This window comes from Bubalus kerabau, chromosome 16 (assembly GCF_029407905.1).
Source record: "Bubalus kerabau isolate K-KA32 ecotype Philippines breed swamp buffalo chromosome 16, PCC_UOA_SB_1v2, whole genome shotgun sequence".
Lineage (NCBI taxonomy): Eukaryota > Metazoa > Chordata > Mammalia > Artiodactyla > Bovidae > Bubalus > Bubalus kerabau.
Genome location: NC_073639.1, coordinates 10,673,820 through 10,699,909, shown reverse-complemented (window position 1 = coordinate 10,699,909; position 26,090 = coordinate 10,673,820). Strand labels below are relative to the sequence as shown.

The window sequence follows — 26,090 nt, the reverse complement described above, 5'->3', positions numbered from 1 at the left end:
CAAATAGATGGGGAAATAGTGACAGACTTTATTCCTTTGGGCTCCAAAATCACTGCAGATGGTGACTGCAGCCATGAAATTAAAAGATGCTTACTTCTTGGAAAGAAAGTTATGACTAATCTAGACAGCATATTAAAAAGCAGAGGCATTACTTTGTCAACAAAGGTCCATCTAGTCAAGGCTATGGTTTTTCCAGTGGTCATGAATGGATGTGCGAGTTGGACTATAAAAAAAGCTGAGCATGAAGAATTGATGCTTTTGAACTGTGGTGTTGGAGAAGACTCTTGAGAGTCCTTGGACTGCAAGGAGATCCAACCAGTCAATCCTAAAGGAAATCAGTCCCGAATATTCATTGGAAGGACTGATGCTAAAGCTGAAACACCAATACTTTGGCCACCTGACTCATCTGAAAAGACCCTGATGCTGGGAAAGATTGAAGGCGGGATTAGAAGGGGACGACAGAGGATGAGACGGTTGGATGGCATCATCAAATCGATGGACATGAGTTTGAGTAAAGTCCAGGGGTTGGTAGATGGACAGGGAGGCCTGGTATACTGCAGTCCATGGGGTCGCAAAGAGTCGGACACCACTAAGCAACTGAACTGAACAGAGTAGAGGGAACTACAGGTGTAGACTATGAGTAGAAATGGGAACAGTGTTTGATCATGTTTTTTTTTTTTTGAACACTCTCAATTACTTCTTCCTTTTTATTTTCCTCTTTCAGAAATAATCAAAGAAAATTTCAATCAATTTTATGCTCCTGTCCTGTAAAAACACCATAACTGGTGCCACAGAATTCAAGAAGGTCTTCTTAAAGGTTTTAAAAATTCATTATGAAATTTTTCAGGATTCAAAAAGAGTTTAGATAAACAAAGCCCCAAACTGAGCCATTAATATACACCTGATGCTCCCTGTGTACCCCTTTCTCATCCATTCCTTTGATAAGCAATGTCCTAAACTCACTATTTATCACTTCCATATGTACCTTTTTTATACTTTTAATTTACTTTTTAAAGTTTTTATTTTGTATTGGAGTACAGCTGACTAACAATGTTGTGATAGTTCCAGGTTAACAGCAAAGGGACTCTGTCATACATATACATGTATCCATTCTCCTCCAAACTCTCCTCCCATCCAGACTGCCACACCATACTGTTACTTTAAAGGTACACATATTCATATAAAATATATATATATGTAGCCATAAAAATATACAATAAAGAATATGCTGCTTGTGTTTCACCTACGACAAAGGGAGTCAGCAAACTATTTTTTGTATTTGGAGTTGACAAACTTTTTCTATAAGGGGTCAGAGGCTTTGAGGACCCTGTGGCCTCTGTTGTAACCAGTCAGCTCTGCTGTAGTGATGGAAAGCAGCCATAGATAGTATGCATACAAATGGGCGTGGCTGAGGTCCAAAAAAACTATTTCCAGAAATAGGTGGCAGGCCAGATTTGGCCCATGTGCTGACTTCTGGTTTATATATATGGTATCATACTGAGCTATCTTTCTATTATGACTTGCTTTTTTTGTTTTTATTTGATATATAGTTGATTTATTGGGTTGGCCGAAAAGTTCATTTGGGTTTTTCGTAAGACGTTATAGAAAAATCCAAATGAACTTTTTGGCCAACCCAATACAACGGTGTGCCAATCTCTGTTATACAGCAAAAGTGACTCAATTTTACACATATATATTATATATTCTTTTGTAAAACATTCTTTTTCATTATGGTTTATCCCAGGAGACTGGATACAGTTTCCTACAATTTACTTTTATCATCCAAAATTCTGTTTTTGAGATTTATATAAGCTGTCTCATATAGCTGCAGTTCCCTCAGTCCAAGGAATGCTACTCTCAACATTCCTGTACATAGTTCCTTTGGCATAAGTGAAAGTATTTCTCTGGGGTACTTAATATCTGCTGGGTTATATGGTCTGGGCATTTTTAACTTTACCATACAGTGCTCAGTTACTCTCTAAATATGCTGTATCAAATTATTCTCTCACACACTTGTAATTGTCAATCTTTGCGATTTCTGCACCAACTCAATGGAAGTGAAATGATATCTCATCATCACGTCGGTACACATCTTCTTAGTATTAGCAAGCCAAGGTTTCTTAGGATTCATCTTTTCTGAGCTCCCTGCCCCTATTCTACTGAGTTATTTGTCTTTTTCTTTCTGATGTGTATTTATATTGGACACTAACCACTGTTGCCTGTGTGTGTATTTCGGTAACAACTTGTCTTTTCACATGCTTTTGCTGTCTTCATGTGCATAAGTTTTAAAGTTTCACATAGTCAAATTTGTCCATCTTTTTCTTTGTGGTTTCTACTTGTTTAAAAACATATTCCCTACTCCAGCATCATAAAGATATTCTCATGTATTTCCTCAAAATGTTTTACTTTTATGTATTTAGATTCTACCTCACATGATAAAATAAATCAAATTCCATCTAGAATTTTTTTTATACAGGTAATCAATTGTTCTTGCAGCACTTGATGACCTGTGCACTTTCCCCACTGACCCGTATTGCCAGCTCCATCACAGCACCGGACAGAACCGTGCATGCTATGCTCAGACGCTCAGTCGTATCCAACTCTCTGTGACCCTACAGGCTGTAACTGGCCAGGTTCCTCCGTCCATGAGATTCTCCTGGCGAGAATACTGGAGTGGGGGAGCCATTTCCTCTGTCAGGGGAGCTTCCTGACCCAGGGATAGAACCCACATCTCTTATGTCTCCTGCATTAGCAGGCAGGTTCTATATACCACTCGCGCCACATGGGAAGCCCATGTGTATCTTTGCTGGGCTCTGCATTCTGTTCCCTTGACCTGTTTCTCCACTGACAAAACAGTCTTAATTGCTTGCAAGAGTCTATTTCCCAGTTTTGATCTTCAAAGTTGGTTATTCTTGTTCTTCCTTATAAATTTTAGAAAATTTTATTTTTGTCTAATTTTTAAATAATTTTTGTGAATTTTCCTGAAATTCCATCAAACTTTATAAACAGGTATCAAAGACTTTAAAAAAGATATTTTTATCAAATGATAATTTCTGAGAAACAGATTAAGGGTTCTCTGTTCTGCTGCCTTATTTTTTCTGCTATAAATTATTTCCTTGCAGTATGTAAAATCTTTAAGACAAAGTAGCTTATTTTTCAGTCACCATAAGTCACTGGGTCCTATTATTCAGACCTGCTGGGGCGGTAAAAAAAGTTCCTAATTTTCCATTGCTGGCACTGATTACCACAGGGCTTAACTTTATTATCTTTAGCTCCTACTTTCCTCTCAATTAGTTTCCCAACTGCCATTGGGATTCTACCTCACATGATAAAATAAATCAAATTCCATCTAGAATTTTTCTACATTTTTCTAGATGTTATTAGTACCTGTGTCTGGGAAAGGAAGTTATAAATTCAGACAAATTTAAAAAATCCTCTATAGTAAGTTTCTCACTTGGAGTTTTATAATGCATTTCAGTATATCAAAGACCCTCAGTAAAGAAATATGTCTAATTTTGTTTTAACTCACCATTTCCAAATTTTTTCATGCAGTAATTATTTACTTCTTGCATACTGATTAATATCCTACAAAGAAAGTTCCATGGGACATCAATTTGGGAAATGGTAAACTTAAACTAACAAGGAAAAGACAAGAATTCAGGTATTTCTGACTTCTACAAAACAAACCAATCAAAAAGCACCCAGCAAGCCTCTCGGAAATGCTTAAGGGATGCTTTTTTTAGCTTGGGGTCTTAGTGTTGACCTATACCTAATAAAACTTTTCCTTTAACTTCACAAAAGTTTTACTTTCCTTTTTATTTCAGCACTGAAATGAAAGAACAGGCAGTCGTCCCAGATTTATTCACCTCTCACTGTGAAAGCTATAGGAGTATTTGGCCTTATAAAAACACAAACCAAAGAAATGCATCTCATGCGTGCTGGGCATTGAGCCCATGTTCTTGCTGCCAAGTGGCCTGAGGAGAACCAAAAAGCACACCAAAATTAAGTGCCTTTTGTTTATATTTTCTCCCCTCTGCCCTGTTGATGCAGCAGGTATTAATCTGGCTGATGTGCTGCTGGGCTGGCAGGGTGGCCCTGCTCAGCTAAGGACGGCAGGGGAGGAGCAGGTCACTGCCAGACTCGGCAGACACCTCAGACAGAGGACACTGCCTTTCCTGGAAAACACTTCTTTCTCTTCTTTCTTACAGGGCGTTCTCCTCTCTGCTGTAGTAACAAGCACTCAGCAGCAGTCCTGGGCAAGCTTTTGAGAGTCAGGTTCTTTCCAGTCAGCAAGGAAAAAATATTGGCATTCCCTGTCTCTCTTCGAACTACATCTGACATTTATTCAAAATTTTGTTTATTAAGTGCTTACTGTGAACCAGGCATGTTACCAAAACCAGTATCACAGTCCTGGAGGGCCTGAAAGTATAAATTAGAGGTTGAAGGCTGAGTACCATGAGCACCGCCTGAAGCAGAAGTACAAAGACTTGGATCCTGACGTGAGCGATTGGGAATGTAAATCCCAAACAATGAGCACTCTGTGCTCCACAAAGCTGGAGACCTTTCCTTGTTTTCTGCTGTATCCTGAGCCTGGATTAGGGTCTCTCAACAAATATTATCGGCTATTGAATGAACAAGGGCTGGAGCCGTCTAGAATCATGATTTAGCTATGTGTGAAACTTCTCCATTTTATCCCCTCCACTAGCTTGTCCAGCTTTTCCTTGACAGTGTCCCCCATAGATTCCATTCCATCCTTGACCTGCTACATCTGGAAATCCTTCCTCACATTGTGCAGAAATCCGCTCTCTCAACTTTGCACCCACAGATGTATATTTTACCCTCAGGAAAAAACGGAACATACAGACCCATTCCCTCCACTGTGTGTGTGAGCTTAGTCTCTCAGTCATGTCCGACGCTCTGTGATTCCGTGGACTGCGGCCCGCCAGGCTCCTCTGGCCGTGGGGATTCTCAAGGCAAGAATCCTGGAGTGGGTTGCCATCCCCTTCTCCAGATTCCCTCCTCTACTACTTCTTGTTGTGAAAATTTCAAGTCTACAGAAAAGCTAAAGGAATAGTACAGTGAACACCCCTATATATGTTTCATCCATTCACCAATTATTAATATTTTCCTGTATTTACTGTTATACCTTGCTGTTTTTTAATGTTCATGAATTATTTGAGAGTATGCTGCAAACATAAGCTTGTGTCACCCCTAATACATCTGCTTACATCTCCTAAGAATAAGGACATTCTCCCACATAACAGCTTTCCTATATACACCTAATCAAAGAAATACTAACCAAAAAATCTAGAATAAAGTTCATATTTAAATTTTCTTAATTATCCCCAAAGCATTTTTTTTAAATCTGGATTTTTAAATTCCAGATTAAAAAAAAACAAACCATAGTCTTTTAAAATCTGAAATATCTTTTCTAGCCTTTTTGTATTTTTCATATTACCTTTTTTTGGCCAGGGTTCCTATTCCATAAATGGTATCTATGTGCACTGCTAAAGCATCAGCTGGAGTCACAGAATGTCAGGTTGTCTCACCTGAGAGTGAGACAGATGGTGATAGGTATACAAGTTGACCATTTGATTAAGAATGGGATCACCAGATCTCTTCACTGACAAAGGTACATTTTTCCCTTTATAATTAAAAACTTAAGTATTTCTTCTTCTATTTGGATTTTTAAAAATCCAATGTGTTAGAATCTATTGTCATTTAAAATTTTTGCTACTCAAATTGTCCCAGATTTGGTTAATTGAGCCTCTTGAAGCTGCCCCCTAGGCCTTTTTGACATGACCCCACTGGCTGAGCACTTCCTACCTTCCTATCAGTAGGGTCCAGGCTTACCCGGACTTTCCCTTTCCCAGGATCTGGGATTAGCTATTCCTCCGAGGATCCCTGGTTCTTCCTAGCAATTGGGAGCTAATGCTGGGAAGAGCAATTATGAGAACAATTTTGCTAGTCTCTTCTACAGCCCTTCAGGTGTTTGAATCCAGTTATTTCTGTCTTATACCCCTTCCCAAACTTCCAAACCATGGCTAACTTCTCCCAATTCCTTAAACAAGTCTTCCTGTGACTTAGCTTTGACTTCTACCCAGCTCTTCTCTGTCCCTTTCCCTCTCCCAACTCAGCTGTGGTCTTCTATCCCAGTGCTTCCCAACCTGGCTCTCCATCAGAATCACCCGCCACTTCTTTAATATACAGATTCCCATGATGTACTCACTCCACACCTGCTGAATGAGAATCTCTGGAGTAGATGACAGGGTTCTGCTTTTAAGCACCTTAAGAAATATCGACAGAGCCGGTGCCACGCACGCTTCGATTTCTCAGAGCCTTGTGGGCCGGGAATTGAATAGCGCATCAAAAGCGTGGTCTACAGCTATCACTTTACTTATACTGGACATTACAGGTCTTTCAGCATAATTAAAGCAATGCTGACATTTTTGGGGGCGGTGGAGGCAACAACATGAAATTTTTGACTCTTAATGAACGGGTTGATTTATTTTGTTCTTGTTGGCTGTGCTGTGGAGCTTGAGGGATTTCAGTTCACTGACCAGGGACTGAACCTGGGCCATGGCAGTGAAAGCCCAGAATCCTAACCCCTAGGCCACCAGGGAACTCCCCTCATGATGAATTTATGAAGAATTAAATCCTCAAGGTTTTTTCAAAAATATTGTTAAGTCACCTCTCCCCTACTGCTTCATGCTCCATTGATCTTTCAGCCGTAGGGAGAGGGATTTACATTTGTTCCAATTAAAACTCTTATTCTTAATTCAGTCAAATCTTCAGTATGTCAGGGGTCTTATGCATCCTGGTTTTATCATCCTAAGTATTTTTTACCCTTTCAACTTTATGTCACTCACAGTCAGGCATGCTGACAAAGTCCTCTTACATTCTTTTTTCTATTACTTTTTAAGTATTAAAAATATATATCTTACACACTTTTCTATGATTATGGCTATTTAACTGTATGTGTTTGTCAAAACTCATAGAATCATACACCAAAAAGAGTGAATTTTAATGTATGTGAATTATACTCCTCCCCAAAAAAGCTACCTTACATCCCAAATACTTAGCTGTATTTTCCTCACAGATTAGATCTCAGTAACTTACTCTGATTGACGATCTCTGCAAAATGTACTGGACCTTCCCTGGTGCCTCAGATGGTAAAGACTCTGCCTGCACTGCAGATCTGGGTTCAACACCTTGGTTGGGAAGATCCCCTGGAGAAGGAAACGGCAACCCACTCCAGTATTCTTGCCCGGAGAATCCCATGGACAGAGGAGCCTGGTGGGCTATAATCCAAGGGGTCGCAAAGAGTCGGACGCGACTGAGCGACTAATAACACTATCACACTGTCACAATATAAAAGACAAAGGAAAAGTGATGAAATGTGGAATAAGGTGAAAATGATATTAAAAAGTTACAATCCTTCACAGAACTAGGTTAAAAAATAAAAAAAAGATCTGTCATTCTTGCCTAGAGAGTGGAAGTTAGACAGTTTCCAACTATAAGTTTGACAAGTGTTAATTGCTCAGTTATGTCCAATTCCTTGTGATCCCCAGGACTGTAGCCCCCCAGGCTCCTCTGTCCCTGGGATTCTCCAGGAAAGACTACTGGAGTGGATTGCCATTCCCTTCTCCAGGGGATCTTCCCGACCCAGTGGTTGAACCCGGGTGTCCCACACTGCAGGCAGACGTTTTACCATCTGAGCCCCCTCCATCCCTTAAGTTTGACAACGGTTTCAAACACACTCTTCAGTGTTGGTGAAGCCCTCACAGGACACGCTTCTCAGTGTGAATAAGGGGCTGAAGGGGCAGAACCTTCCTGGCCATTCAAAACTGTCTAGTCAGAACTTAAAGAATTCAACTGCAATATATATATATATTTATACTGATAAGCTCTAGAAAGAATTAATTACATCAAATTTTTAGCAGTAGCCAGCCATTTCCAGTTGATGAAAGACATTGTTTTTTTTTTAATGATTTCTACTTTAAAAAATAATTTTTAAATTTCTATAAGCCCATGGTAGCTTTATACATAATTAGAAAAAAGCAGTACACATTTATAAAAATACCAATTAAAGAAAGTGGAGGGAAATAAACCACAGAAGAAAAGAAACAGGGATAAAATAATTTTCTGTAAAAATATACCTGTCACTGATACAAATTCTCAAAATAAAACATGTCTTCCAGGTAGTCAGTAATTTTATAAAGAATGTTCTGAGAATGAACAGTATTTCCCTTGTGAAGCCTGAGGGCCACGGAAGACTCAAGTATACAGTGTTTCAAAAAGGGACACTTGCACGTCCTCCAAATAATATTTCCTAAAAGAGAAGCTTTATACAGAGTTATTAAATACTATAACTATAAATTCATACCTTGAAGAACGAGGCTCTGGTTTATTTCGTTCGTTTCGATCTGTAAAGAAAGAAGAGAGTCACATTTTAAAATGCTCTTTAGAAGTCTTAGAAAAGAAGTTCTTAAATACCAGCTGCCATACCATCAGATTTCACAAAGGGCTGTTCAAAGGTTGCTGTGTCTTCCCCTACATGAGGCTCTCCTTCAGAGTTGAGAGGATTTGTCTGACAGAGGAGTTATGAAAGATAGAAAGAAGGACAGGCATATAAAGTTTTTACAGTTTGTTAAAAATCGTCTAGTTAGAAAATCTATCATTACACGTATTATTTCATTTTCAAAGATCTTTGCTGTTTTAAACACTTTGCTAAAACCAAAACAAGTTTAGCTAAGGAAAGAAAGTAAGGAAACTGAAAAGCCACAAATTACTCAGCTCAAAAAAATCATTCCATGAATCATGGTTGGCAAAAGCATCTAACAGGATGGGGAGGGGAAAGAAATGAGCAGTCAGCTACATCTGCAAATACACTGAGACCAGCACAGCCTCCTCCTTAACTCTCTATCACCCAGAGCTCTTCAGAAGTTGGGTTTCCATGTTTCACAGAAAATTAGGTCTAAAGGGCTACAGGGCAGTGGTTCTCAACCAGGGGCGATTTTGCTCCTCCTCCCCAAGCGGACACCTGGCGATGCCAGGAAATGGTCTGTGGTTGTCACAGCTCAGAGGAAGGAGCTACTGGCATCTGGTGGGTAGAGACCAGGGACGCTACCAACCACTGCAACAAAGAATAATCTCACCGAAAACGTCAGCAGTGTTAAAATGCAGAAATCCTGCTCCGGAATAAGAGGCCAGAGCCTAGCTGCTAGACGTTTTTAGAAGTGCCTCTACGTACTACTCTAAAATGTGCTTCATCAACCTGAAAACTATTATATATAAGAGAAAGAATCACAAAACCCACAGGTTGTCCTTTTTTTTTTTTGGACTAATGATTTTTCCTTTAGTACATGCTTAAAAATAAAGTAGAAAGATAGCAGTGTTATGAAAAAACTAACAACAGAAAGCAATGGGTAAAAAAAAAAAAAGGAAGAAAGAAAGCAATGGGTAAAACCACAATAAAATCCTATAGAATGACTTTTAAAAATCCTATGCAAGATTATCAAAAGGTAGTTTTCTTAACTATCTTCTGGATTAACACTAACATGATACAATTTAATGGCTAAACAAAGATTAGACTGGAATCCTTTCTTCCCCCCTTAATTTTACTGCTGATGCAGCAGCATAAAGATAACGAAAACATTCTCTAAAAGTTCTGAAGAAATTTTATGAAAAAATTACTAAAGGAAATGAATCAGATTTACATAGTTAAATATAAATTCTTTCTGAATACTTAATAAAAAAGAAATGTCTTTTTAAACCAAGGAGTTAGCACACAGGAAGATACTGTTCTCTGAAACACTGACAAGAAGAAAGATCCACAATAAAACATATTTGTTTAGCTACAAGGCTCTCCCAGACACATGAGGTTAATATGCTTCTGGTTCCAATTTCTCTACACAGTGACTTAGTGTTACTGCCACTTTTAAAACTTTTAATTTAACTTGGTTTACCCCTCAGCTAAATAAAAATCTAGTTTTTCATTTGTTGAGTACTATAAAATTTAAAGTCAGGAATACAGCGCACATGTTCGGATTTTTTGACTGTTCCTCTTCAGCTTTTAGCCTGTTAGTTTTGCTAACAAAAGTAAAGTATACTGTCTCAAAGTAAAGCCAGAAACTAGATGCACATTCAGCTATCCTCATAACAAAGTAACAACTCTTACCTGTAACTAAGATGAGCTAAGTCTGCCCGAAATACAGTTTGCTGTGGCTGGTGTCTTAGCTTATTTAGGCACATAATAGCGAATTCTCCTACAAATCCTCCCAGACATACAACACACAGGAGGAGTGGAGAAACAGAGTCACGATGCAGAAACGATGCATGTAAACAAGACTCAGCCTCCAAGGTTCCCTCCAGGGCCTGTTCTGATTGGCAGATGTGTGTGATCAGTCCGCACAGCTGGAATGCAGCCATTCAGGAAGCAAATGGCTCATAGTTCTCCTTCATTCTTGGTTAAAACAGGAAATTCTACCAACATTCTAATACTTTCTGCTCTAAGAAAATACAAATACCTTCCCACTGTACTTCCCTATGGAGAAGTAATTAAAATTGGAGAAAATAACTTGATAATCTGTTGGAGGACATTTTAAACGTTTCCTCCCAAATTCACTCTTAGTGTACATGTGTTACATTTCCACATAAATACGCATACACAGTGCTTATAACATGTTACTCCTAAGACCCATATATTTGATAATTTGAGGGTAAGGGTAAATTATCCATTACTTTCAGTATTCCCTCATCTTGGCTCTTGGCAATGGAAAACAAATTAAGATTCATGTTCTTGGCTTAATCTTTTTTCTTAAAACACACAAATAACTGGACTTCACATTTTTCCATGAGCCATCTCTTAGCTTGAAAACATATAAATATGTATGTGTGCATGCTGTGTGTCTGCATTTTAACATACTTATTTTAAGCAAAGTAATTCTCATGACAGCCGAGACTATTGTGCAATTGTCAAGAAATACATTAGTGTTAATGCTGAATTTCTGGCAAAATAATAAGTGGTTATTTTGATCCAAAAGCTGAGACTGAACAAAACAAAGCACTGAGGGCAGATTCAGAATCTGGATCTTGCCAACGATAATAAAACATTTGGATTAAAATTCCCTTAGGAAAAATGAGGACATATCTATAGCAAACATGGACACTTCATCTTGACTATAGACAGTGCTTTAAGCGTACAGTTTCTATTTATTTCAAATCAAGTATTCTTTAGCATGTTCCCCCCAATGTTTCAGAGTTCTAAGTTTTAAATAATTATGAGAGAAAATATTTGCAAATCTTCCCAAATCTTTACATACTTAGATAACTTACTAGCCCAAAGCCTCACCATTTCCACACAGAAAAGTTATTAAAAATAAGAATGGCCTTTTTCAATTATGGTTTTCTCAGGGTATATGCCCAGTAGTGGGATTGCTGGGTCATATGGTAGTTTTATTCCTAATTTTTTAAGGACTCTCCATACTGTTCTCCATAGTGGTTGTATCAACGTACATTTCCAACAACAGTCCAAGAGGGTTTCCTTTTCTCCAAACCCTCTCCAGCATTTAATGTTTGTAGATTTTTTTTTTTAAGACAGCCATTCTGACAGGTGTGAGGTGATACCCCATTGTAGTTTCGATTTTCATTGGCAGAAGCCAACACAACATTACAAACCAACTATCCTCAATTAAAAATAAATTCAAAAACAGAATGGCCTAATTCTAAAATTTAGTTATCCCACGCTGCACATTTCCTGTGGACAATGCAATAGCTCCAGGGGCCGAGCAGGCTGGCAGTATACATTCAAGGTGGAACTTAGCATGGCTGGACGGCTGTGTGAAAGTGTACAGCTTTGTAGGTTCAAGTCACTCACTCTCTCTCTCTCTCTCACACACGCACATACACGCCATGCAAGAGACAGAGAGAGACCTTTGGTTTCCTGCTCCCTCTCATCCACGTCTCCTGGTTAATAAAGATAATTGAGGAAATGGAAGACCACTCTGAAAGAACAACAAAGGCAGAACACAGGCAGAACTGGTGCAAAGGGTGTTCAAGACGGTGCATGTGTGGATGGTGTAAGGACAACCGAGGAAACAATGGGCACATCAAGAGGGCCAAGAATCAGGACAGCACTGGGGAGCTTCCACGGGTCTGAGCGCTCCAGGTGACCACGTTTTCCTGCCTTGATGACTCCTGGTCCTGAGTAATCTGGACATTCAGGATCCCAGTGTTTATACATTTACATGGTATACCCCATTGTAGAAATAGGTCCTGATACTGGCAGGGACAGCTTTTTGGAAATGGAGAGACAGATTCTACTGATGCTAATTATTCAGGGTGATTCTGAATCTAATAATATAACACTTTGAAATGAAGATGGAAAAAATGCAGATGTCATCTTTTGCTTTGATTAAAATGGCCAACTCAGAACTTAGTAGAATCTACTCTAACAAATGTGGGCTTTGAGGATCTGCCAAAAGCAAATGAGAGAAGGAAAGATATACCCATTTGAATGCAGAGTTCCAAAGAATAGCAAGGAGAGATAAGAAAGCCTTCCTCAGTGACCCATGCAAAGAAATAGAGGAAAACAATAGAATGGGAAAGACTAGAGATCTCTTCAAGAAAATGAGAGATACCAAGGGAACATTTTATGCAAAGATGGGCTCAATAAAGGACAGAAATGGTATAGACCTAACAGAAGCAGAAGATATTAAGAAGAGGTGGCAAGAATACACAGAAGAACTGTACAAAAAAGATCTTCATGACCCAAATAATCACAATGGTATGACCACTCACCTAGAGCCAGACATTCTGAAATGCGAAGTCAAGTGGGCCTTAGGAAGCATCACCACAAACAAAGCTAGTGGAGGTGATGGAATTCTAGTTGAGCTATTTCAGATCCTAAAAGATGATGCTGTGAAAGTGCTATATTCAATATGCCAGCAAATTGGGAAAACTCAGCAGTGGCCACAGGACTGGAAAAGGTCAGTTTTCATTCCAATCCCAAAGAAAGGCAATGCCAAAGAATGCTCAAACTACCACATGATTGCATTCACCTCACACTCGAGCAAAGTAATGTTCAAAATTCTCCAAGCCAGGCTTCAGCAATATGTGATGCGTGAACTTCCAGATGTTCAAGTTGGTTTTAGAAAAGGCAGAGGAACCAGAGATCAAATTGCCAAATCCTCTGGATCATCGAAAAAGCAAGAGAGTTCCAGAAAAACATCTACTTCTGCTTTATTGACTATGCCAAAGCCTTTGGCTGTGTGGATCACAAGAAACTGGAAAATTCTGAAAGAGATGGGAATACCAGACCACCTGACCTGCCTCTTAAGAAATCTGTATGCAGGTCAGGAAGCAACAGTTAGAACTGGACATGGAACAACAGACTGGTTCCAAATAGGAAAAGGAGTACGTCAAGGCTGTATATTGTTACCATGCTTATTTAACTTATATGAAGAGTACATCACGAGAAATGCTGGGCTGGAAGAAGCACAAGGTGGAATCAAAATTGCCGGGAGAAATATCAATAACCTCAGATATGCAGATGACACCATCCTTAGCAAAGAAGAACTAAAGAGCTTCTTGATGAAAGTGCAAGAGGAGAGTGAAAAAGTTGGCTTAAAACTCAACATTCAGAAAACTAAGATCATGGCATCCGGTCCCATCACTTCATGGCAAATAGATGGGGAAACAGTGGAAACAGTGACAGACTTTATTTTGGGGGGCTTCAAATATACTCCAGATGGTGACTGCAGCCATGAAATTAAAAGACATTTACTCCTTGGAAGGAAAGTTATGACCAACCTGGACAGCATATTAAAAAGCAGAGACACTACTTTGTCAACAATGGTACGTCTCATCAAGGCTATAGTTTTACTAGTAGTGATGTATGGATGTGAGAGCTGGACTATAAAGAAAGCTGAGCGCCAAAGAATTGATGCTTTTGAACTGTGGTGTTGAAGAAGACTCTTGAGAGTTCCTTGGACTGCAAGGAGATCCAACCTGTCTATCCTAAAGATCAGTCCTGAGTGTTCATTGGAAGGACTAATGTTGAAGCTGAAACTCCAATACTTTGGCCACCTGATGTGAAGAACTGACTCATTTGAAAAGACCCTGATGCTGGGAATGACAGAAGGTGGGATGAGAAGGGGACGGTAGAGGATGAGATGGTTGGATGGCATCACTGACTCAATGGAAATAAGTTTGAGTCAACTCTGGGAGTTGGTGATGGACAGGAGTCACTGAACTGAGTGACTAGTACTGAACATTAATGATTACACAAGTTACCTAACCTCTCTAAACCTCAGTTTTCTCATCTACAAAATGGGAAAGAATTGTATCTTTATAGAGTTTTTGTGCTGATAAATGAACTAAAAGGTATAAGGAGGTTAGCTCAGTATCTAGAAGACAAACTTGATGACTAATTCTGTTATGAGTATTCTTACTGTCTTCCATGACTGGCTCAAGAACTACCTTCTTCATGAAACCATCCTTGACTCTTCTTTCTCTTTGGCATCCTTGTATTAGTTTCCTATCACTGATGCTGAAGCTGAAGCTACAATACTTTGGCCACCTGATGTGAAGAGTCGACTCATTATAGAAGACCCTGATGCTGGGAAAGATTGAAGGCAGGAGGAGAAGGGGATGACAGAGGATGAGACAGTTGGATGACATCACTGACGCAATGGACATGAGTTTGAGCAAGCTCTGGGAGATGGAGAAGGACAGGGAAGCCAGATGTGCTGCAATTCACGGGGCCGCAAAGATTGGACACAACTGAGCGGCTGAGCAACAATAACAAAAACAATCACTGCTGTAAGAAATTAACTTAAAACTTGGTGGCTTAAAACAACAAAGATGTATTTATTATCTTAAAGAAAGTTATAATAGGTTTTACTAGGCTAAAATCGAGGTGTGTGCATGGCTATATTCCTTTTGGAGTTTCTAGGGGAGTGTCAGTTTCCCTGCCCTTTCAACTTCTTGAGGTCACCTGCATTCCCTGGGCTTATAGTCTGGTCCCTTCCTCCAACAATGTAGCATCTTTGAATCTCTGACTTCTTCTGTCTCCCTTTTCCAATGTATAGATACCTTATTATTGATTACATTGGGCCTACTGGGATAATCCAAAATAACGTTACATCAAGATCAGTGGATAAGGAACCTTGTTCTTCTTTGCCACGCGATATAACACAGTCACAGGTTCTGGGGATTAGACCATGACATCTTCAAGGGGGGAGCATTGTTCTGCCTAACACATCCTATCAGAACTCTTATACAAGCTCTAGCATTCACTTGACATTCAGCAATACTAAATAATGCTCTATTATTATTTAGTATCAGGCTTGTGTCTACCACCTTTCAGTGTGGGTGATGAAAGTAGGACTCAGACTCTGCCTCACAGTCACCCTCTGCAAATGTCTGTTGATAATGGTAACACCCAAAGCCCTCTCAATTCCTTCCACCTGCATCCTTCAGGCTATAGTTGGCTCCTTGATATATCTGACATTGCTAAAAAAAATGTGTCTTCTGAAAATTCCCATTTTAAATTCCCAGGTGGCACTAGTGGTAAAGAATCTGCCTGCCAATGCAGGAGATGCAAGAGAAGTGGGTTAGATCCCTGGGTTGGGAAGACGCCCTGGAGAAGGAAATGGCAACCCACTCCACTATTCTTGCCCGGAAAAGTCCATGGGCAGAGGAACCTGGTAGGCTATAGTCCGTGGGGTCACGAAGAGTCAGACATGACTGAGCACACACACACAGAAGTCCCGTAATTTTTACACCCTAGTGGTTTGACTCTGCACTAAAATGACCCACATTTGGTCTATTCTTCTGTCTCAAAGTAGCTCTCAGCAAACCAAACTCCACACAGAAGATAAAAACCTACACAGCACATTTGAACTGGAAGAAGAATCAGCTATTTGATAACAGGCTGCTACTTCTTTTTAATAATTCTTCCTTCAAATAGTTCAACTGAATCATTTTGATTGTTGAGTGCAACTCACTACTTTTTCTGATTTTTTATGTTAGTTTCAGAGGTGAAAATTGGAGCCACCATCCACACTGCCCCTTCTCACCCCAGAGTGAATTCAGCAGAAACGTTAGGAAGATGGGCATTTCATCAGGGCCACCAAGGGCCTGGGAGGAAGGTGACGAGGGGGCAGATAGAAGCAGGCTCCGCAGCAAGGGGCCCTCATCCACACCACCGCTCCCGCCACAAGCCCCTGCTGAGTCTCTCAGTAATAACTTCCATAGCTCTTCTTGTGACAGAATCTCACTTTCTTCAGCAAGGGAGACTTGCGATTTAAGAAGGGATAAAGAGACCTTTTAGTTAAGTATAAATCTCTATTCCCCCTACAGCCAAATTAAAAATATTAGACCCATATTTAAAATACTAGGCCACTCCCATGGGCTTTTCTAAAGGAGGTATAAAATTTACCCGAAATAAGATATGCTTCAAGAAAGGTAACCTGAGGAAGTGACCCAATAACAGGGATTGCTTTCAGTAGTTCCCAACTTATTAATATAAAAACCTCTAGGGTAGTTACAAAGCATATTAGTACCTCAATTTTTGCAATTAAAATTTTTGTTTACCTTTGTTTAACCAGCATTTCCCAAACTAATTTTAGGGTGAAACATTTCTTGCAAAATCAGACGTGATATCTGGTGCCTTAGTATGACCAGTGTTATCTCATTATCACCATGTCCTCCCCGGGGAACCCAAGGTTCCTTTACAAAGCTAGTATTTGCAGCTCAGTGTCCAGCACCACATCTGACATGTGTGGCACTTCTCTAACGAACTGAACTCCAGCTGGTACAGGGCCAGGCATGGTACCCAAACAGGTCAAACCCTGATCTTTGAAGATTATAGTAAATGTGTCCTTTCTTTAAGCCCATCACTTACTTATCTTTGATTTTGCAATGTTTGGGTGTGTCCTTTCTTTAAGCCCATCACTTACTTATCTTTGATTTTGCAATGTTTGGGTTAATTTGTGCATTTTAGAATTAGAGGTTCCACAAAAAAGGTGAGTGCATGTAGTGCCTCTGGGTCTCTACTCATGGGTCACAGCCATGATGGGAAATAAGCTGCTATTTCATGATGACAACCTAGATAGAGGTTAAGAGCAGACACTCTAGATCAGACAGGCCTTGTTTTGAGTTCTCGCTCCACTGTTTATTACCTGAATGACCTTAGGAAGGTAGTAGCCTTTGTAAGCCTCAGCATCCACATCTGTAAAAGGTGGGAAAATCATCACAGTACTACCCATCTCATCATGCTGAATGAGGATTAAATGAAGAGATGCATATAAAGGATAGTGTGGTGGCTGACCATGATAAATGCTCAATAAATGTTCACTACTATGATGATAATATGAGGGATACACAATATTCAAAGAGTTCATAATACTGTGGGTAGAATTATCCAAAAGGTTGTCCAATATGGATTATTTTAATCCTGTAGGATTTTTTGCTGGCCTATTACTGGTCAAGAGGGCAGGAATGTACTAATAAATAATTTCCAAGTCTTCCCTCATCCAGCAGCTTCAGTCTCTTTCCCTTCCCCCTTCTTTTGAACCAAGGGCTACTATGAAAAATTAATAAATATGATTTTCATTTTTTTTCATCTTCCCATTGCAGCCTCTGACAGAGTGATAAATAAGCCCTAAAAGTAAGCAGCAGAAGGGAGAGAAAGAACTAAAAGGCAGACAGAGGTTCCTTCAGGATGAAAACCTGTGCCAGCCAAGGATCACCACCCCTCCCATCCTTCCAAGTCTTTTCTTAAAGTTCATTCTGAGGGTGTTAAGCCCTCAAAGTCATTTTCTGAGACTCAAGAATTCTAACATGAATTTCCTGAGGAGCATGAATGAGTGATGTAAAGAAAGAAACTAAATAGATTAAATATAGATACTGTATCTGTTTCTGAAATTATTGAAATCTGCTTTCATATTTTAGGATGGTATGGATTTCTTTCACAAGCATCCAGAAAACAAAGATTAAATGTGTTATTTCAAGTTATCAAAGGATAGGTAACATCTCTAACCACAGGCTGCCTTTTCAGCCATTAGGGTAAAAATAAAGATGATTTTTCCCCCTCTTTAAGGGCTGCTGCTGTTGCTAAGTCGCTTCAGTCGTCTCTGACTCTCTGCAACCCCATAGTCGGCAGCCCATCAGGCTCCCCCGTCCCTGGGATTCTCCAGGCAAGAACACTGGAGTGGGTTGCCATTTCCTTCTCCAATGCATGCAAGTGAAAAGTGAAAGTGAAGTCGCTCAGTCGTGTCCGACTCTTTGCAACCCCATGGACTGCAGCCCACCAGGCTCCTCCGTCCATGGCATTTTCCAGGCATGAGTACAGGAGTGGGGTGCCATTGCCTTCTCCACCCTTTAAGGCAAAAGGTCCATTCTCACTGCTCCCCTTCCTTTAGTTCAGGATGATTTTCGCAACAAGGTTTTACCTTTCTAGAACTGACTCTGCAAAGTGAGCAAATAACAGAAACCACTGTAACCAAGAGAATCCATTGCCTGGGGAAGCAGGAAACAGGGAAGATCACACCATACAAATCCCAGGCACATCACTCTAGTGGGCGACCTCCTACACAGCTGAGGGGTTTCTGATCTGAATCTTCAAACATAGCTGAAATGACGAAAAAGGTCAGGCCATATCCAAGCCCTGCCACATCACCTTACAGAAGGGTAGAGAATCTATTCTTTGCACAACAGCACATGGCTTCCTGCCAGCTCTAGCCTGCCTGGCTCCTTCCTCTCCACTCCATTATCAAGCTGCCACCCACACCAGCACCTCCAAAGTGCTGCCAGGACACAAACAAGGAGCATGCCCAGGAGCCTTCTCTGCTCTTCAGCTGTGTGGTTCAGTTCTTACTATCCACAGTTCTCAACACACATGACCGTTGGGTGAGAGGAAGCTCCAGAGGCACCTGCCATCTCTGGTTGAAGCCTTATGTTTCCCACGGGCAGAAATAATGCTTCCCCTCCACTCCCACCAACACACATAGCGCCCCGGACCTGTTGGCACTTAGCACACTCAAGTTATAATTCTAATCAGAAGCTATGGTACATACATACAAGGGAACATTACTCAGCCATCAAAAGGAACAAAATTGGGTCATTTGTAGAGATGTGGATGGACATACAGAGTGAAGCAGTCAGAAAAATAAATACCATATATTAAGGCACATATGTGGAACCCAGAAAATGGTACAGATGGACCTATTTGCAGAGCAGGAGTAGCGCTGCAGATGTAGACAATGGACATGTGGACTCAGCGGCGGAAGCAGAGGGAGGCATGAACTGAGAGAGTAGCATGGACATGCATGCACTGCCATGTGTAAAATAGCTAGCTAGTGAGAAAATGCCATACGACACAGGGAGGTCAGGCTTCTCTGGTGGCTCAGCAGGTAAAAAAAAAAAAAAAAAATCCACCAGCAATGCAGGAGATGTGGCTTCAATCCCTGGGTCAGGAAGATTCCCTGGAGAATTCCCTGCCAACACCAGTATTCTTGCCTGGGAAATCCCCTGGCAGGCTACAGTCCATGGAATTGCAAGAGTCAGACGACAACAACCGGAAGCTCAGCTCAGTGCTCTGTGATGACCTAGAGGGGTGAGATGGGGATGGAATGGGAGAAAGACGATATTTGTGTACATAAAACTGATTAATGTTCTTGTACAGCAGCAACTAACACAACATTGCAAAGCAGTTACACACAATTTTTAAAAATCAATAAAAAAAATGCCCTTTATCTATGTCTTCATGCTCTTAGTTCCTCCAAGACAAGGCCTTGCATACCCTGTAATGCCTGGCAGAGCCACTTACACACAGTAGATAAACGTAAGTATCTGTCATTGAATACAATGGTATGAAACCTCCCCAACACCTCTGCAAACTGGACAGGCTTTGTGTTGTTTCATGTTTTTTGGAGGGGGCACCGGGCGATGGCTGTTATTAATTCATAGAGAAGAGATTGTGAGTTACCATGGGAAGGCTTCAAATAATTTTGATTTGGAATGAAAACATTTTGAAGTGCTACTTCAGAAATGCAGAATTCATAAAAGCATATTCATATGATTAAATACACACTGTTTAAGTTGGGGTGGGGAGGCAATGCAATTACCACAAAAAAGCACACGAAGCTGCACAAAGAGCTCATTTCTGTGGGTCCCAGGTCGCAAAAAACAACTGAGATCCATTTGAGAACTGGCTATTAGTATGCCAACACCACCACCAATGACAGCTGTTATTCATCTCAGTTCAGTTCAGTTGCTCAGTCGTGTCCAACTATTTGTGACCCCATGGACTGCAGCATGCCAGGCCTGTCCATCACCAACTACCAGAGTTTACTCAAACTCATGTCCATTGAGTCGGTGATGCCATCCAACCATGTCATCCTGTGTCATCCCCTTCTCCTCCCACCTCCAATCTTTCCCAGCATCAGGGTCTTTTCCAATGAGTCAACTCTTCGCATGAGGGGGCCAAAGTATTGGAGTTTCAGCTTCAGCATCAGGCCTTCCAATGAACACCCAGGACTGATCTCCTTTAGGATGGACTGGTCGGACCTCCTTGCAGTCCAAGGGACTCTCAATAGTCTTCTCCAACACCACAGTTCAAAAGCATCAATTCTTCGGTGCTCAGCTTTCTTTATAGTCCAACTCTCACATCCATACATGACTACTGGAAAAACCATAGCTTTGAGTAGATGGACCTTGGTTGGCAAAGTAATGTCTCTTCTTTTTAATATGCTGTCTAAACTGGTCATAGCTTTTCTTCCAAGGAGTAAGCATCTTTTAATTTCATGGCTGCAGTCACCATCTACAGTGTATTTGGAGCCCCCAAAAATAAAGTCTCTCACTGTTTTCATTGTTTCCCCACCTATTTCCCATGAAGTGATGGGATCAGATGCCATGACCTTAGTTTTCTGAATGTTGAGTTTTAAGCCAACTTTTTCACTCTCCTCTTAACTTTCATCAAGAAGCTCTTTAGTTCTTCTACACTTTCTGCCATAAGGGTGATGTCATCTGCATATCTGACATTATTGATATTTCTCCCAGCAATCTTGATTCCAGCTTATGCTTCATCCAGTCCAGCATTTTTCATGATGTACTCTGAATAGAAGTTATATAAGCAGGGTGACAATAATACAGCCTTGACACACTCCTTTCCCAATTTGGAACCAGTCTGCTGTTCCATGTCTAGTTCTAATTGTTGCTTCCTGACCTGCATATAGATTTCTCAAGAGGCAGGTCAGGTGGTCTGGTATTCCCATCTCTTTCAGAATTTTCCACAGTTTGTTGTGATCCACACAGTCAAAGGCTTTGGCATAGTCAATAAAGCAGAAGTAGATATTATTCTGGAATTCTCTCGCTTTTTCGATGATCCAATGGATGTTGGCAATTTGATCTCTGGTTCCTCTGCCTTTTCTAAATCCAGCTTAAACATCTGGAAGTTCACAGTTCACATATTGCTGAAGCCTGGCTTGGAGAATTTTGAGCATTACTTTGTTAGTCTGTGAGATGAGTGCAATTGTGTGGTAGTTTGAGCATTCTTTGGCATTGCTTTACTTTGGGACTGGAAGGAAAATTGACCTTTTCCAGTCCTGTGGCCACTGCTGAGTTTTCCAAATTTGCTGGCAGATTGAGTGCAGCACTTTCGCAGCATCATCTTTTAGGATTTGAAACAGCTCAACTGGAATTCCATCACCTCCACTAGCTTTGTTCGTACTGCTGCTTCCTGAGGCCCACTTGACTTTGCATTCCAGGATGTCTGGCTCTAGGTGAGTGATCACACCATCGTGATTATCTGTGTTTACTATATTAGAGGCATTGTTAATACATTCTTGCTTAATCTTCACAGAAGTCCCATCATGCAAGTCTTTCTCATACTACTAGTGAGAAAACAGTCTCAGAGAAGCTAGTTAAATAAAAAAGAAGTATGAGTTTTCAACCTGGAGTTGAAGAATCCAAAGTCCCTGCTCTTCCCATTACATCAGAAGGCTGGCAGTCCCACTTGTTTGATGAACTACAGAGTAAATATGCAGAAATACTGTTTACCACAAGCCAGGCTTATATTTCAACATCAGATAGTGTATTGTTTAAAGACTGAATCCAGGGCTTCAAATTCTTTCCAACTGTTTCCAAGGGGTTTTCTTCAGCTCCATAAAACAAACACCCTCTCATAAATCGCTAAGAATACAAAAGATTTTGACTTGGGCATCTTATAACAAGATGTCTGAGCTGGGCAAATAATTTCTATTCAGTACCTGAATATTCATGTTTTAAAAGTTCAGATTTCTAATTTAAAATACTGCACATAATCGGATTTCTGGTTCTTTAAGAAAAGTATTTGTAAAGTTCACATACTGGCCTGACCAACCAGATCTATGTGGAATGGGAGAGAATTGGTAATAAATGGAGCTGTACTTCCTTCCACTCAGGGTCTCACATGCATCAACCCTAACTGCCACAGCCCTGTGATTATTCTCATTTGAAAATGTGGAAATTGGAGTTCTCAGAGGGTAAGTAACTTGCCAGGGCTTCCCAGGTGGCTCAGTGGTAAAGAATCCACCTGGCAAAGCAGGAGATACAGGTTCGGTCCCTGGGTTGGGAAGATCCCCTAGAGAAGGAAATGGCAAACCACTCCAGTATTCTTGCCTGGGAAATCCCATGGACAGAGGACCCTGACGGGCTACATAGGGTTGCAGAGAGATGGACACGACTTAGTGACTAAACAACAAATTAACTGCCCAGGGTCACAGGATCAGCAAAGGGTGGAACTGAGACTGGAATTCAGCTTTATCTGACTCCAATCTCATGCTCAAGATGGCTCTTCACAACAGCACATTTCTGATCTTTTAAAATAAATAGAGAAAGAGACTAAAAACATCATATTTCTATTAACAAGTCAGAATTTTGGTTGTAAAAAGAAAAAAAAAACTATACTGGAATAGAAAGGGGAAGATGTATTTATAAGGATAGGTTTTATATGACTTTAAATGGTTCTTTATACCCTTGGGTGACAGCTGATTGGGAAATTAATGTCAATATTCTAAGACATAAAGCCTCTGGTTTGGTGGCTTCCATAGTAATGGGGGTTGTATTGAACTAGGGCCAGAAGATTCTCTCTACATAGGATACATGGGAAATAAAAAAGATAAGTGATCTTTTGAAAAAAAGCTGTAAGTCTCCTAGACATAGATTTGGCTTTGACAGTAGTACAACTAATTAAGATGAAGGAATCAAAGGAGGGGGGAAGAATAAGCAAAATAAATTTCCAATAATAACTCCAGGTGAAAGACACTCTGATTAATTCCATAAGAATAATTCTGACTATTAGATAAATTGTAAAAGGATTTAGAGAGAACAGAATAGCTTCAAACTTTTCTTCCTTTTCCCCAGAAACAAGCATTGTACAGATGAAAGCCTTCTCACTGGTTCTCTCTCCTCAAACTGTATGATGCCAAGAGCAAATAATGCTGCAATCAAGAATTTGTGCACTTTCTTAGAAATTTGCATCCAAATATTTGTAAGAAAAATCACTTAATATGTAAATTGAGAGTACTCTGTTATGATCAAATAAAAAGTAGTATTATAGCAAATAAAAATGTAAGCCTGTACACTGTAAAAGGGTAAAAGAAATGTCTCTTGCTTTCTGTTTCTCTCCATAAACACCATTAAGATGTGGGAGCCAAACTGTATATGGGGTAATTGAAATGATTCCCACCTCGGGTAAGGATGTCACTGACAACATCGAGTTCTTAAATGTTCTAAGCATTCATACCATGTTGCCTACTGGCAGAAATTAAGTCATAAGTGGATATGAGATTAACATATGGTAATCAATACTGTTATCATTTTAAAGACCAAAACAAAGCATGAGATATTAGATCTATACCATGTGTTTCCAAAGCTATTTCCTAAGTTAATGCATCACAACTGCTGGAGAAAAATTGAATATTCAAAAACTCTCAATTTATTACTCTTTTCCTGAGTACTGATGAAAACTGTTATTCTTTCATATAAACTTAGAGAAGAATGAGTGATGTGGTTTGAGAATCACTGTAAAAAAGGAGACAAACCATAAACAGATTTTCAAATCCTTGTAAGAAGAAGTGAACAGGAAGTATATTTCCAAATACTTCCTCTTCAAAAAGTGAAAAACTCAATGGATTTTCAAGATGCATTGTGGAATTTAAACTCCAAAGTGTTACATACATATCTTCAAGACATTAGCAGACATTAGTAGGGAGGCTAAGTGATTTTTGTGGGTTACTGAAATAGCTACTAGCTCCTAAATTTAATAGGAAGGAAACAAAAGCTGATTTTACCTTTAAGAGTCTGTAGTAAATAAGACAGGGACATCTGACTGTGAAGCCACAGAATCATTTCACATCTTGAAAAAAAGAAAATGCTTAAGGATTTTCTTGAGTTGAAAGACACCCCAATACATGATTCTGGTGGAATCACACCTTTAAATTTTAGAGAAATTGTTTAAAACCTTAATAGGGCATGGGGGAAAGCTCAACATCCAAATTAACCTAAGGAAAACAGAATTCGCAAATAGGTTAAGAAAGGAGGATGCGCACGTGTGTGTGTGTGTGTGTGTGTGTGTGTGTGTGTCTGTATGTGTTCAGTCACGTCCAACTTTTGCAACCCCATGGGACTGTAGCCCTCCAGGCTCTCTGTCCATGGAATTTTCCAGGCAAGAATACTGGATTGGGGTTGCCATTTCCTACTTTAGGGGATAGTCTCAACCCAGAGATCGAACCTGTGTCTCTTGTGTCTCCTGCATTGGCAGGTGGGTGAGGATGCTAATACTCGATTCTAAACTGTTTCTCTCTGCATCTGAAGATTGCAGAAATGACTTTTTCTCAGGATTATCTTAAAGAAAAAACAATAAGGGGTTGAGGATGAAATAGGCCAGAGGATTAAGTGGTACAAACTTTCAATTATAAAGTAAATAAGTCACAGGAATGTAATGTACAGTACAGGGAATACAGTCAATAATATTGTTATAACTCTGTATGGTAGTAGATTACTAGACTTGTAGTGATCAATCTGTAATGTGTTTAAATGATGAATCACTATGTTGTACACCTGAAACTAATATGATATAGCATCTCAGCTATACTCCAACTGAAAGAATTAAAAGGAAACAATAAGAAAAAAGGAGATTTAAAACTAAAATTTAAACATAAATGCAAGGTTTATTTTAAAAGGCCTAACCATACTGTGTTACAGTCCAAGGCCATAAGACACATATGTCAAATGAAATGCACATTCTGGAAGAGCCTGAGATGTAAGTGTACATCAGAACTGCATCTCAATTGTACTATCCAATTTAAAGTAATCTGTACAGAGAACATTCTCAATATTGGATTCAAATGTTAACCAAGTGTCAATGGGTGTGTCTGTTTTTAAAACATAATTATAACAAACAAGACATGAACAGGAGCAATTTCTGTTAAGCACAATTAAAATATATACAAGAATAACTGAACTGCTAAGGAACTTTATCACTGCTGACCTTTCTGATTTAAAGTCTTAAAACTAATACATTTATTCAAGTCTTGAGTAAAAAGTATAACAAGACACAGCTCCCTCCCTGTTAATTTGTTTCTTAGGTAAAGACTAAAGGGACTTCGCTGTATGGCAAGATTTCAGACAACAGCTCTGCTCCCGGAAAAGGGACTCCTCCCTCTGCAGTGTCAAGCCTGCAGGAGACCAAACCTAGGACAGAGATGGGCTCCTTTTGCCCTCCCAGCTTTTAGTGGTGACTGTACCCAAGGCTCTGCTAGACAGTCCCAGGACAGACCATAAACACTCCTGGTTTGCTCTTGCTGAAAAGTCATCTAACTTTGGATTTAAATGGATGGAGTTACATTGGCCCAACGCAGGCTTATGACGCTTTCTCTGACACCAGACCCATCCTCAGTTCCCGAAGCGACCGGGAGGCATCTCTGGTGGTCCAGTCGTTAAGACTGTGTGATTCCTTTGCATGGGGCACAGGTTCAAACCCTGGTTGGGGAACTAAGATCCTGCATGTCATGTGGGGGCATGATGAAAAAAAAAAATTATTT

General features: G+C 40.0%; 1 protein-coding gene across 6 annotated transcripts in view; it reads right to left on the bottom strand.

Moving 5' to 3' along the window:
• The window catches only part of SH3D19 (SH3 domain containing 19), a 194,748-nt gene that overhangs the window by 98,132 nt on the left and 70,526 nt on the right, over window positions 1-26,090 (bottom strand). For 4 of the 6 annotated variants that reach the window (XM_055550373.1, XM_055550374.1, XM_055550380.1 and 1 more), the window contains exon 2: window positions 8,387-8,426. In XM_055550373.1, coding sequence (XP_055406348.1) covers window positions 8,387-8,426 — 40 coding nt within the window. Of the gene's footprint in view, window positions 1-7,119; window positions 7,285-8,386; window positions 8,427-8,508; window positions 8,603-26,090 lie in introns of those variants that run through there. The other 2 variants (XM_055550378.1, XM_055550377.1) reach the window with 2 other exon arrangements.